At 37.7% G+C, this 13,974-nt stretch overlaps 2 protein-coding genes across 3 annotated transcripts in view; one reads left to right on the top strand and one right to left on the bottom strand.

The window, feature by feature from the left end:
• shc1 (SHC (Src homology 2 domain containing) transforming protein 1) overlaps window positions 1–7,621 on the bottom strand; it is a 23,202-nt gene extending 15,581 nt beyond the window's left edge. Inside the window, exon 1 of the mRNA XM_079240488.1 lies at window positions 7,429–7,621. The gene's annotated coding sequence lies outside the window, so the exon portion shown is untranslated. The remainder of the gene's footprint in view (window positions 1–7,428) is intronic.
• A 1,562-nt stretch (window positions 7,622–9,183) lies between these two features.
• Window positions 9,184–13,974, top strand: part of flad1 (flavin adenine dinucleotide synthetase 1) — a 10,377-nt gene continuing 5,586 nt past the window's right edge. Inside the window, exons 1-8 of one of the 2 annotated variants that reach the window (XM_079241445.1) lie at window positions 9,184–9,231; window positions 10,120–10,210; window positions 10,665–10,833; window positions 11,283–11,660; window positions 12,826–12,939; window positions 13,033–13,300; window positions 13,532–13,679; window positions 13,871–13,969. In XM_079241445.1, the coding sequence (XP_079097571.1) occupies window positions 10,203–10,210; window positions 10,665–10,833; window positions 11,283–11,660; window positions 12,826–12,939; window positions 13,033–13,300; window positions 13,532–13,679; window positions 13,871–13,969 (1,184 nt within the window). In that variant the 5' untranslated portion in view covers window positions 9,184–9,231; window positions 10,120–10,202. Of the gene's footprint in view, window positions 9,232–9,257; window positions 9,465–10,119; window positions 10,211–10,664; window positions 10,834–11,282; window positions 11,661–12,825; window positions 12,940–13,032; window positions 13,301–13,531; window positions 13,680–13,870; window positions 13,970–13,974 lie in introns of those variants that run through there. The other variant, XM_079241446.1, reaches the window with a different exon arrangement.

Genomic DNA, 13,974 nt, shown 5'->3' with positions numbered 1-13,974 from the left:
ATATATATATATATAATATACACATACATACATACAAATACATACACACACACACACACACACACATATATATATATATATATATAAATGTATATAATGTGTGTGTGTAATATATATATATGTTATTTTTTTTATTTTATTTTTTTTAAATGCACGTGTGCCACTGCTTGTGCCCTCCCCACCTTCTTTTTTCCCCATCCCACGTCCTTCCTGTTTCCTCCCCTTCCCCCAATCTCCTCTCTGCAGCCAGAGTCATTTAGTTGTGTACATGTGTATGCACAGCGAGATGCTGCACTCCTGCACATTAATGCACACACTCTGGAGGAGGTTAGGATGTTGAAGAAGGAAGACAGGCAAAATAGGGGGTATTTGTGTGCTTGTTTGAAAACTGAACATGTGGAGAGCCTGAGTTTTTTCATGTTGTGGCTAGACTCCAGCTTTAGTTATGTTTTGTAACCTGAGAATAAAAGATTTAGAGAGCATGACATAGAAGAGCCACTTACTCTATGTTCTGTAAAGAATAAAATTAGGTCATTTTAGATAACCTTGATGAAAGTGGACAGTCTAAAAATAGAAATAATAGAAGACTTGCATCCACTTAAATATTCACTATACTACATGACTAGAGCACTCAAGGGGGAAAAACAGGAAGACAGAAAGCAGAGATGCCACAGATTGGCCTTGACATTCAAGCGTATCTGATGAGAAGCCAGTGTTGCAGAAAGCAGAGGAAACAACCACCCATAGACTGACACAGGAACCAAGCAGAGTGGATAGCAAGAGGTCCTCAAATGACACCCCAGCACAATGTTCCTGTAGTAAACTATGTCAGCACATGTGGTTTAGAAGAGAACTTAGACAAAAATCAGGCAACTATAAAGTGTTGCTCAGAAAGACACACGTAACCATATAGATTGATAAAGCTGGTGGTGATTTTTGTAATCAAAAGGTGAAAGCAGGACCCTCCACCTACAGCTTGCACCATGCCCACAACCAGAGGAACACAACACACTGTGGCTTAGGGTTGACAGAATGGCCGTGTTGAAATGTCCAGGGGCTTCATATATTTCAGTGAATTAGTTATGCACCGTCTTGGATTTATACAAGACTGGTAAAGAGACTAAACTGCCAGTTTATAAGGCTCCTCCAGCTAAAAATACCCCAGTTTGAGAAGATATTGTGCAAATAACTCAACATTATCTTGCAACTATAAAGTTAATTCAACAGCACTCTTTTTATGCTCTCTATTATCTATTGTGTTTGTTTATCTGTGTAAGCCTATAATGTGAGTAAAACCTCAATAACTTTACATGCACAGGGCTGCACGATTGCTCATGCATGAATTTATCTATTTCATTTTTCAGTTTCACAAAATTGTTGAAAACCGAGTTGTATTGAAAAATTTCCTTTATTCAGCTGTATTAGAAAACATCTGAATGATAAAAGACAAGTGTGTGGTTTGATTATTTTTTCTTATTATTTAAAAGTTTTTTTTTATGCTGTTCAATTATGATCATGTTTTGTGTTGCTTAGAGACTAGGGGCTTTATAGGGTAAAAGATCATAATTTAATAAACCTGAGCTATAATAAGAACATACAAATGGAATCTGAAGTAATCCTTGTTTTCAAGATCCAAAGAACATAAATTAAACTGAATTATCGCAGAACAAACCAAAACCTGAAGTCATTTTTATCCATTTGACGCAATAATGCAGCCTTAAATTTTTAAGAAGTTAACCACTTCCTCTGAGATTGTTAAGAAGAGGTTGGCCAAATGACTACTTATCATTTTTTGCTTTATTTAATTTACCCATCAAGTCATATCACAAATTTCCCCAAAGCTTCTGGCCTACGTTGAGATATGAGAGTTTAATTTTAGAGTTTAAATTATGTTAAATTAAGAACAATCAACTCCTTTGCCACAGTAGTTATGTATATGATTAGCTGGTTGTATTATTTCAATGTCTTACCATATAATCCATCGGCCACCATAAGCTGTCTGAGAGTCTGTAACAATTAAAACACCAAAAAGGCACATCAGCACACAAACACAAAATACGAGGAACCAATTGCAGTGTGTTCCAATGCCGCCCTCGCAGCTACTTGACACCCAGCATGCTTTGCTCCCAGGATCAGCTGTGCAGAGGATCATGGGACTGCACTGATATCAACAGCATCAAGTACAGACAAACAACACCGGCATGAGACAAACAGAGCAACACTGAGGGGGAGAAAGTAGCAGAGAGCAACAGTGACTGGAGAAGGGCGATAATCCGGCGTGCATGTTGAAACCTATACTTTGGAATGAAAGGAATTAACTGGAACAACCACTTGTGTAGGATGTTTCTGTCTCAGCTTGCCTGATGCAAGTTAGAAAGTGTGCGTTTTGTTTCTATGTTTGCTGAGGAAGTCTGCGAAAGCTGCATCTAGTCAGTATTTATTAGACAAAACAATCAGAGAGAAACTAAGCAGGCCTCTGGATCTAATGCACACGCTGCAGGGCTGGATCTGCTCTCTGCTCTTAAACTGTATCCTTGTGTTTGTGTAATCTGATTTGACCTCCCTATCTCGACCCTATATATACACACTAAGCCCCCCCAAACTGAGGGGAGGGTTTTCCATGAAAACACACAAGCAAACAAATTAAGCTTAGGGTGAACATTAGATTAGTCAGGCATCCAGCGGGACGTCTTTCTGTCGGTTTCATAGCTCACCACGAACACAGTAAACATGTGAGCTGGCTATTTTGGGTTGTGACAGCCCCCACTCCCTCCACCAACCCTTCTAACCACACTCCATCTTACTTATCTCCTTCCATCATCCCCTTCCCGCTACCGTCTGCCTCAGCGTACTTACTATACAACTTCCAACAGTTTGACAGTAACAGTATTATTTTAGCATTTGCTGCTATGAAACTTAATACTTTATGAGTAACAATCACTTTAAAGTATCGGTAGAATTAGGAAATAGGGACCCAAAACTATCAATCCATCCATTTTCTTAACTGCTTAGTTCAATTAAGAGCCGCGAGGAAGCTGAAGCCTATCCCAGCAATCACTGGGCAAGAGGCAGGGTGACCCCAAACTAACATCTGACAACAACATTGTCAAATTTTTGATGAGGTCATGACACAATCCAATTTTATGTCATGACCAATCTAATTAACATAAACTGCTGACATCTCCTGTAAGTTTGTGGCTTGACATTTGTGTCCCTCCATCTTCATTTTTGGACCCAGACACATGACCACGATTACAGGAAGAGTGCTACTTGTCTGTTGGTAGTGATGTTGGCTTGGTAAAAATAAAGCTCACACAACTGAAAGCCAAACATAAACATTAAGGCTGCTTTTATACAAACATGCAAACAAACAAATAAACAATTAACAATAATCAAACTAACAACAATAATTATAAGAACTATAAACATAATCAAGTAAATTAGAACAAGCCATATATGGTTAAAAGAAAACAGCAAAACAAGCCAACTTAAATCTTTGAGGTAAATATCTTGCTGACTCAAAAACAAAACAAAAACACTTAAAAGAAATCATTTTTCAGAAACTAAAATAATGTGCTACTGTGTTTTGCTTGTCGGTCACTTCTCAAAAGTGAATTATTTTGATCTGAGCCACAAATAAAACTTTATTCGAGCTAAAAATTTCTACATAATTATGGAATGACTTTACAGGAAGCAAAAGTAAAGTTGGGCTTAACTTATGTCATCCTTTGTGGAAAGGGAGACAAAAAGATGTTTCATTGTTTAGCAGGACTACGAAGGAACCGTGATCATTCTGGCACTTGCCGGTTTACTTTTCAGATACAATAAATGACTTAAATTATCAGAGGGAACAAAGAAATTTCAAGCCTACAAACTAAATGTAATAAGAGTTTATCTGGCTTAAATACAGCACTCAGAATCTGGACACCTCATTGTTATCATATCAAGTTTTCCTAAGTCGTTTTAAGACACTAAAATGATAGTATTTATCTATATATCAATCTATTATAACATGTAGAAACTATTTCATGTCTAATTTCACAAACCTAATTTGAATCAAGTGCTTTCTGGATCTATAATGTGTGTCGTCTCACCATTGTCTGGATCACCTGTCAGAGACTGGCTGATGTTTTGGCAGAGGAACAAGATATTTAATGTCACGCCTACCATATCACCTAGTCTGAGGAGCCCTGATCAACCAGAAGGAATTTCTGGAACTTCAATCTGTACTTTGTGCTCAAAAACTGATAAAAACAGACACATACAAGGTTACCAACATAGCAGTAATGATAATAAACAGTGAGTTATTATTTTGCAAACAATGGGTAAATCATTTCCCATGTGCACAATGCATGACAGAAGTTTAATCAAACCTTAGCTCACATGGAGCACTGAGCATGCAGCAGCAGACCACGCACTGCAGGAGGAAACAAAGCTGCAACTAGGTCCCTTTGTCGAACACGTACAGATGGACGACCACATGCTATGACCTCAAAAACAAACTCATACAGTTTGTTTCCAGGACAAACTTGTAGAAAAAAAAAAAAAAAAAAAAAAAAGCACAGATAGGAATACTCTGACAGAGACACCCACGCAAAACTGTGTGTTCTCTCTTTCCACATGTTCACCACATCTTTATTTTTTGCCATTTAAAGCAGCATGACACTCAGTTTCTGTGCCATGGTTTGTTTTATTTATTGCTTTTATTTATTACAATTTTATTTTCCCTTTTAATTGTTTTTTTTCTGTGATGCTTTGTCTAATTTCATAGAGCACTTTGTTTCAGCTGTGGTTGTTTTAGAGGGCTTGGTAAATAAAGTTGGGTTGAGCTCATCTTGCCAAGGTGTTTCATCAGACTAAAGTTTCAAGCACTTAACACAATTAAAAAACAATATTCACTTAAAAAAATTCACTGCTGACAAGAAAATGAAAGTATTTTCAGTTGATTACCTGTCCAGCTGGTTTTGTCTTCCATGTAGAGCCATATACACACACACACACACACACACACACACACACACACACACACACACACACACGCACACACACCTATGCAGGTGAAGCTATAGCAGTCAAACATCACTTCCAGTCAATCAGGACTAAAGTTTATTTTGTGACTGATAGGGTGAGAGCAGAATTGGACAGATCCAACTTTCATCAAGCAGACTTTAGACTGTGCCAGTGTTGTGACAGCGAGGCCATGATGCTCGGCTTTGACTGACAGTCCGAGTCTTGGAACGTCCTTCTGTCCGAGCCATGTTTGCCCTTGTATGTGTGTGTGTGTGAGTGTGTGTAGACAGATGTGCGTGTCTTATTTGTCTGACTCCTGTCATGTGTGTGAATCTAACACTTTTTTGGATCTGTTGTTGATTGGACCTTCTCTTCGCCTGCATTTCATCAGTGGCGATAACTTCCACCATTTAATATCATGTCAGGGGCTGCTGGTCTGAGCGGTGTGGCTGACCCTGATAAGAGCACTGAGCCCATGCTTTCAGTCACCTCAATCATCCCACATGCCCTTCAGTGTGTTTCCATAATAGTGTGTCTGTCCTTCACCCATTCTTGCTGAACTTTAACTGTCACACTGACCCTGTTTCAACACATCTGAGGTGTGTTTTGCTGGCTCGTCTCCACGGATACAATTAACTCAGACGAAGCAGTGGAACCAAACCAAAACTTTTCTTTTGTCAGATTGTGCACAGATTTCAGTCTGTGGACACTGATAGACTCTGTAGCTTATCTCCCGGAGGATTTACTACACCCTGAAGCAATTTGGCTTGACACTGCCTGGACATTTCAGACAACTTTGCCAGCATTAGTGAGGTTACATTTGAAATGTGGAAGGTTACAGATTATGATTTACCACATTACTGTGCGATTTAACATATGCATTCCTTTCAAAATCAGTACTTTGAACAGAGCAACTGCGTCAAAAAGTATAGTTTTTCTCACTTAGGAAACTAAACATGCTGTAAATGTAATCAGAAGAACCAATCAAACAAAAATATCTTAGTAGATACTGCTAAATTAAATGATTATCTCTGCATTTAATGGAAAATCTATGCAAGCAGTGTGATTTTTAAGGGTTCTGGAACAAAATTTTGTGCTTTGCAAAATGGGATTGTCCAAAATACGCCAAAGATGTCATTCTGCTTTAATAGCAATGTGATGCAAACCAGAATACGTGTCCATTTAAACTAATTTTTAGATTAAAAAGTTTATATGCTTGGATAAGTATGTTTGTATTACATTAACAATTCAGGTAGGGCTGGGCAGATTGATCCAAATATCAATGGTATTAATGCCAAGGCTACAATCTATTGTTCGATACCAGTGTAATTAGATCAATATCTGTCTTGCAGAAGTCTTTGAGGCAAAAAGCTTAAAAAATGTGAGTGAGAGAGAAACAACAGTAGACTTTTGTTTAGCTAATTTACAGTGTTGTTTTCACAAACAATGTTGTGCGGTAAGAGGAAATAATTTTTTTAATCTTTTTTATGTCCATTATTGATGTTGTTATTTTGTTTACAAACAAAAACCTTAAATTTCTCAGTGCTGTTATAGAGTTTAATGAAAAGTTTTATTTGACAAAAATCTTTGTACTATGCTTTATTATGATCAGAATTATGATCAATAATTAAAGACAGAACCATTTAATGATTGTGAAATTTAAAGCAAAAAGTATCAGTTTGACATTGGCATCAGCAACACTTGCCATGAATTTACTCCTGATGGGATCAATACAAAAATTTGCAGCGTTGCCAGCCTCAAGTTAATTTGATCTTTCACATCCCATCCCACCACTCACTGACATAGTTTATAGTATATATATATAATAAACTATGTAAACTATATAAACTATGTCAGTATAAACTTTATACTGACAGTTGATTTCATCATCAATCATCAGAAACACCTCATTCATATCTCAGCTACTTCTTTTTGTTTTAAGTTAAAAATAATAAACTATTGCATTTCAGTTTAGTGATTAGTGAACCTCTGGATAAATACCCTGCTCTGGATTTATTTTCTAAGCTTTAGGTTACTAAGCTGATTTGTGATAATTTCCTTTTAAAACTGCTTTCATAGAGGCTACAATTAGGGTTGTTTTACTGATAGCTACTATGACTTTGGACCACAAATAAATAAATAAAGTAATTTAAAACTAAACTAACTCAAGTTAAACATTTCTCTTTTGTGTGCAAAGCTCAGAATGATGAAGAGACATTTTAACAACCCAACAGGCAACTCTCCACCGTCTCGCCTCAACATTACAGACGTAACACTCCAGCAGAGCAACGCCTGCATGCAAACATCATGTCCCTAAAACTTTTATGTACAACTATTGTGATAGACTGACGCACAGCACGCAAACTCCACACTATGCACCCAAAAAGTGCGGTCAGCCAACTTTAACGAGCAACTTACCAGCGCTCTTCCTCTCTTTCTCTCGACTGCCCCTCCTGCCCCCCAAGCTGTTGCTGAACAAACTTCAGCCTGGTATCATGTGAAACAGGAAAACGCGTCGATGGTTTCGTTCCTCAAACTTCTCTTTGGATTAACTTTTATAAAAGATTACTCTAAACTTCTTTCCTCTGCCTTTCCTGTCCTTCCTCTTCCCCCTCCTGCCTCCCCCCTCCACGGTCACGACAGAAGCCACTTCCGCGAACAAATGGCAACGTCATCTGGTCTCGGGCCCTGTGTGTGTGAATGTGTGAGTGTGTGTGTGTGTGCGCGCGCGCACATGTGCATCTGTGCTTGGACCTGTTTTGCACCTGGACGACTTGTAGCACATTGCGCAAAATTAGAAATCCCTGACTGTAAGCCAAAGGTTTGCAGTTCGCTGGTAATTTGCGGCGAATGAACGCAGAACATCTGTTTTTATTCTGTTTCTGAACATTTGTTCTCATCTAAGTTCACAACAAAACCGCAGCTGCTTTCACTTTGTGAACTATTTTGTCTGACGTACAGCAGCTCCAGTAACTGCAATGGTGAACTCAGTTATTTTTATAATTAATGCAGAACATAGGTCTATATGTTGCAAATGTCATCTTTTTAAAACATCCTTTCGAAATTCACAATTCAGTGAAATAATTAGTACGATGTAAGTTTGGTAGTGTTTTATTGTTGTTGATGGAGTACATTCAAGGGTCATTTACTTGATTACAACCTAAATCCTAAAAAACTTAATTTTGCTGGATAAAAGATAAATAAGAAAAATAAATACACCGATAAATAGCCCAACAGTACGCATGGCCCTTCATTAGGCTAAGCGGTTAGGATGATGGATGACTGAATGAATAATATACATATAGTTTCAGCACAAGAGTCTGCTTCTTTTGTCAGAAGAGTTGTCTATATCGTTTTTGTTTTAAATTAGTTTTTTTTAATTTAAATGTTAAAAGTTAGCATTATAATCAAAGATGTCTTATTGAATCAGATTTGATTTATTAATGTCAAAATCTTCTTAATCACAAGGATTCAAATTAACATGCAAAGAAACATCATAAGCAACTTAAGAATTTAAGGATTGGAATACTGACGAATAAAAATAAAATAAATTGCAAGATTGCTTGAATGCTGTCTGCAGAGCGCTCAGGTTGAGGGAACATAATGTTTATTTTTATTAAAGAAAAGTGCGTGTTTTTTTTTATTTATTTTATTTAGTTTTAGCTAAATTGATTCCAAGTTAATAAAAAAAAAAAAAAAAATTTAAAAAAAAAAAAAAAAACCCCACTCAATTCGTGTTTCACTGCAACTAGCAAGGCAAGCCAATTTGCGCCACCCCAAGGCCGACAAAACGTTTGCAAACCAGTTCAACACGTCTGGAAGAGAGAGGTCTTCCAACCAGTAGGGGCAGTAACGATTTGTTTATTGGAAACACAAGAAGTAGTTCCCTAGCATCTATTAGCAACATCCAACCCTCGTTCTCGTGACAACTTTCTCAGCTGGCAGCTGAACGAGCGGCGACATTTAACCATCAGTGGTTTACCCAATGCTTTGCTTATTTATCCTGTTAAAACAATATGTTTCTACTGGAGTATTGTGTTGTTCGCAACAGTGTTTCCGCATTTATAAGCCTGCTGACTGTAAAACCCCACCTCTATAAACGTGATTGGCTATCGCACATCTCAGGGCACCGTTGTTTCCTTTTGTGATTGGACGGAAATATTTGGACGTCATCGCGGCTGTAGTGATACGTAACGAGGACATACTGTATTCTTCTCAGTAGTAAGTTCCCCGGTTTAAATCTGATTTTAAAGGCTGTTTTTAAAATGTTGACACATTGCTTCGTGCGTATTTTCACAGTATGTAGTAGATAAGCTAAAATGGCAACAGAAGGGAGTACGTAAGTGTAATTAAATACGAACGTACTTCTAGATTACTGTATCAAGGAGAACCGTCACAGTTAGCTCAGATATGCAATCGATGTGCGGACTTTTGTAAAAGTTGGTGCGGTGAAGGTAAATTAATGTGCATAACTGAAATGTCACTTCCTACCAATCATTTATTACCATGTTTCACAATACATACATGTTTTCAATACATCTCAATGCTAGATAGCATTCCACTTTTACCTGAAGCCTCATCTTTCTATAATATGAGTTTAAACAGATAATTCATTATCACTCACCAGCCAGAAATGCTGTCAGGCGGATCAGGTTTTAAATATCTGCATAATGACTCTTGAACTCTGAAATAGTTCAGAAACGATTAATAGAACGCAATGATCATGTAAGAAGTACCTTATTGCAGTCGACAGCTCTGAAAATGTCCATGCCATCCACTGTTGCACAATTAAAGTTAATCTTTGCTTAAGTCTAACCTCTTGGTTGAATTCTTTTAATAATTTTCTTCGTTTCCCTTTTTCACTCTGAAGGTTTCATATCTGTTTCAAACAACTAACTGAAGGACCCCAGTTAGTTATATATCCCAGAGAAATAAATTAACTTTCACCAGACTTGAATAATTTGAATACTTGAAATCCATATTGTCAAAGTAAATTTATGTTAAGTGTGCTGTATGCAGCTGAAATTCAGGAATTAACTGCTGTTTCCTTTTCTTTTCATCACTTTTACTGTCTGTCTCTGTTGTGCTCCTTGGTGTATTTTCAACAAGACACTCCCTGATAGGAGGCACATTATGAGGGAGAAGAGGGCCTGAGGTGCATTGAAACATTTTTGGATGGTCCATGTGGCTCCATGTTGATGTAAGGATACTTTTTGACAACTGGGGTGTCTTTTATTTACTTGTTTTTTAAGACAGTTTAGCTCTTATCCAAAGAGATTCTTTAGTTCTAACTAGCTGCTGGGTAGAATTGGAAAAACCAACAAAATAAGTCAATTTGCCTTTTATTCAAGCTCTTAAGATTACCAACACATCATTATCTGTCCACAATGGAGCATTTTGTGAAAATTGAAGTACTCAAACATAATACAGACAACTAAATAATGTATATCTACACAAAATGGAACATTTTTAGACATTATAGACACATTTCAAAACAACAGGCATTGTCACTTTTGGACTTAATGGCTGTTATTTGGTTATTTTATGTAATTAAAAATAAAGAAAAAAAATGTAGAGAGATTTTTTCTTTTACTTATGTAATGTCGGCATTTTATTCATTACAGTGTTTAATAAATGTCTTCTGTGTTTCTTAGCTTTTCCTTACCCAGTCTGAGCAGAGCGGTTGTGCGTGTGAGGAGACTGGCAGCACAACTGAGCAGAGCGACAATGTCAACTAACAACCTGGGCACCGATTCGTCCCCTGCAGCCAACAGAAATACTCCCACTGCTGCTATTCTCATCATTGGTGATGAAATTCTCAAGGTGAATTTGCATTGATAGCTAGTTTTGCTTTGACATTACCCCACAGTAAACACACACACGCACACACGCCATGCTTTAATCATATGGGATTGAATGTACTTCATATTTTTAACTTCTGGTCCCTCATTAGAAATGCCTCAACTCTGTGGGTTTCTTATCCACTGTCATTCACATTTCATAACCTCAGGACAAACTTGTGACGGCTATTTGATGTGGCAGTAATGTTTGATTATAAGATGACAAGCTCACCATCACTTCTTGACTTAACACAATCATGATTTAAACATGAAGCCTTTTGATTTTGTCCAATGTCATGCCTGATCCTCACATTATTCACACTGTGAGTCCTTGAATTTAATCAAGTAGGAGCTTGAAGTTTTTGAAAATCCTTGATCTCTGAGTGAGAATAGAAACATCACAATGAAACCTTATTTTTATATCTCTTACAGGGTTACACAGTGGACACCAACAGCACCTTTCTAACACGAGCACTTAGGAGACTTGGTGTGTCTGTTCAACGAATAGCTGTCATACCAGATATACAGGAGGTCATAGCCAAAGAGGTGGTCCTCCTGTCCTCTCAGTATACACACCTCTTCACATCCGGGGGTGTTGGCCCCACTCATGATGACATCACCATGGAGAGCATTGCCATGGCGTTCCAAGAGGAGTTGTATCCCCATCCTGAGCTCACCCAGTTGGTAGAAGAATTCTTTGGGGTGACTGACAAAAACAGTCCGCCAATGAAATTGGCCATGGTGCCACGCTCAACCAAACTTAACTATGGAATCGACCCTCAGACTGGCCAACCGCAACGCTACCCAGTGGTAAGTGAATTTGAGATAAATGGTGCTAACATAATGAATATTTACACCCAAGCTTAAAGTGATACGTATCCACCACTAACTGACTGCATACATCTGAAAACAGATTTTTCAAATATCTGCATGCCTGTGTCTTAGATTTTTTTTCCTTTATAATCTGTTGTTTTTTTTTATTCTTTTAGTAAACCATATTTTTTTGCTGAAAACAGTCAGAATGATGTTAACTTTGTCACATATATTGCCTTAAAAGTGACATTAAACACACTCAGAAACCAGACGTGAAAAAAGCAACTTCCAGTTTGCTGAATGGCATGTTGACCTTTTCTTTCTTTAAGTGATACAAATGCGTGCAAACAGGTTGAATATGGTTTCACTAATGATGAAAAGTGCATCATGTGTCTGTACAGGCTGTAAAACGGCAATCAGACAAGCAACACTAAGAACACTTTTTCCATTTCCTGCTGAATGAGAAGATTTGATATCATTCACACATCTATCATAAAAAGCAAAGCTTCAACTAGACGCACTTACCTAAACCAAAATTAAACAAATTCTGCACCCCGGTAAATCTAAAATCTAGAAGATAAATGCATTAAAATTAAAATAATCTTGTTTAGAAATTGTTGTTTAACAATTCACATTGATAAAACATGCAGCATTATTTAGGACACACACCTCAAAAGAGCTAATAACAAGGGGAATTAAATAAATGCTATAAGCTGTAAGGGTTTTCTGGAATCCTAACTTTTCACTTTTATAGCTGCATAAAAGAAAATATTAATAAATAAATAAAAAGATACATTTTTTATCTGTATTTCATATCCTTTTCCATGTTTATGTGTAATTTATTTTATAAAAAAAAAAACTAGATGGAGACAAATTCCTAAAATTTTGATAGTTGTAATAAGAATTACACCCTTCAGCTGAAGCGGTGTCATCTGACTCCGGTTAATCGTCTTTAGTTTTAGTTACACTTTTTACTTTTAGTGATATTTGGTAAATATTAGGACAAAATAATACAAGTCAGTTTTAGACACACGTAGTGACTGCATGACTCATAAAGATGCTTTATGACATTTTCTGTACATATATTTAGTTGTTGCTTTGGATAGATTGGCACTTTTCTCCAGATGTGTTCTTAGCTTACGGTTTGTCTATTCTGTCATAGGTTAGCGTTCGTAATGTATATGTCTTTCCTGGTATCCCGGCTTTGCTGGAGAAAGCTTTTTCCGGATTGGAGCACCTCTTTGCTGCTTCAGGAACCACTTTTCACTCTCGTGAGGTAACACCATGACCAAAAATGTCATTTACAGATCTGACTACTGTGTTTTTTTTTTAACTGTTCAGTGGAGATAACCAAGCCCAATCTTCACAGGTGTTTGTCAGTGTAGAAGAAACCGAGATTGCACCTGTGCTGACCAAACTGCAGGCCAGTTGGGGCAGAAAGGTAGCTCTAGGCTCGTATCCTGACTGGCTGAGCAACTATAGCAAAGTCAGACTGGTGCTGGACTCAGACAGCCAGGAGGAGGTGGACAAAGCAAGAGCACAACTGGTGGATATGCTGCCCAAAGGTAGTGTGGTGTCCTTAGAGAAAGACCCCGTGTCAATCGCCACTGCTGAAGTGTACAAGCTTGCCAACAACGGTAAGAAAGGATGAGAGTGCAGCCTTATGACAGAAAACTCTTTCGGTAATAAATGTTAAAATGACTGCAGCTGTAACTTTGAAGTGGAGTATAGAACAGAAAACATAAATAACTAAGACAGGATAAAGCGCCAGCCGTTATTTTTACAATCAATTAGACCAAGAAAGAGGCTACTGTTAGCATTTGAGTTCATTTCCTGTAAAACATCCTTTCGTTACCATTTTTCCATAGGCACGGCATTGGGTGAGAAAGTTCAGTGTGCACTAAAAACAATAGAGGCTGCACTCGACCAGTATCCAACGGCGCAAATCTGCGTTGGCTTCAATGGAGGCAAAGACTGCACAGCTCTGCTCCATCTTTACTACGCAGCACTGAAACGGTAGGAAAGATGAGGAATTGTTTAATGGAGACTGAACAGTAGAACTGACAGATGAGGGATGAAAGGGGAGTTTCAGAATAACGATTAAATTGCATTTAGTTTTTGGACTCTTGTGGACATATTTACTTACTTAAGCTCTTGTTGTGCTCCTGTTGTCTACCTTTTATTTGCAATCTCTCTGCCACTCGCAGACGGTATCCAGATGGGAAAGACAAGGTCAAAGCTCTGTATATCCGTATTGTATCTCCATTTCCAGAAATGGAGAGGTTCCTCCAAGACACAACAAAAAGGTGAG

This window comes from Telmatherina bonti, assembly GCF_933228915.1.
Source record: "Telmatherina bonti genome assembly, chromosome: 5".
In the NCBI taxonomy this organism is placed as follows: Eukaryota; Metazoa; Chordata; class Actinopteri; order Atheriniformes; family Telmatherinidae; genus Telmatherina; species Telmatherina bonti.
The sequence above is the reverse complement of the archived record's forward strand: the minus strand, read 5'-3'. Positions and strand labels throughout refer to the sequence as shown.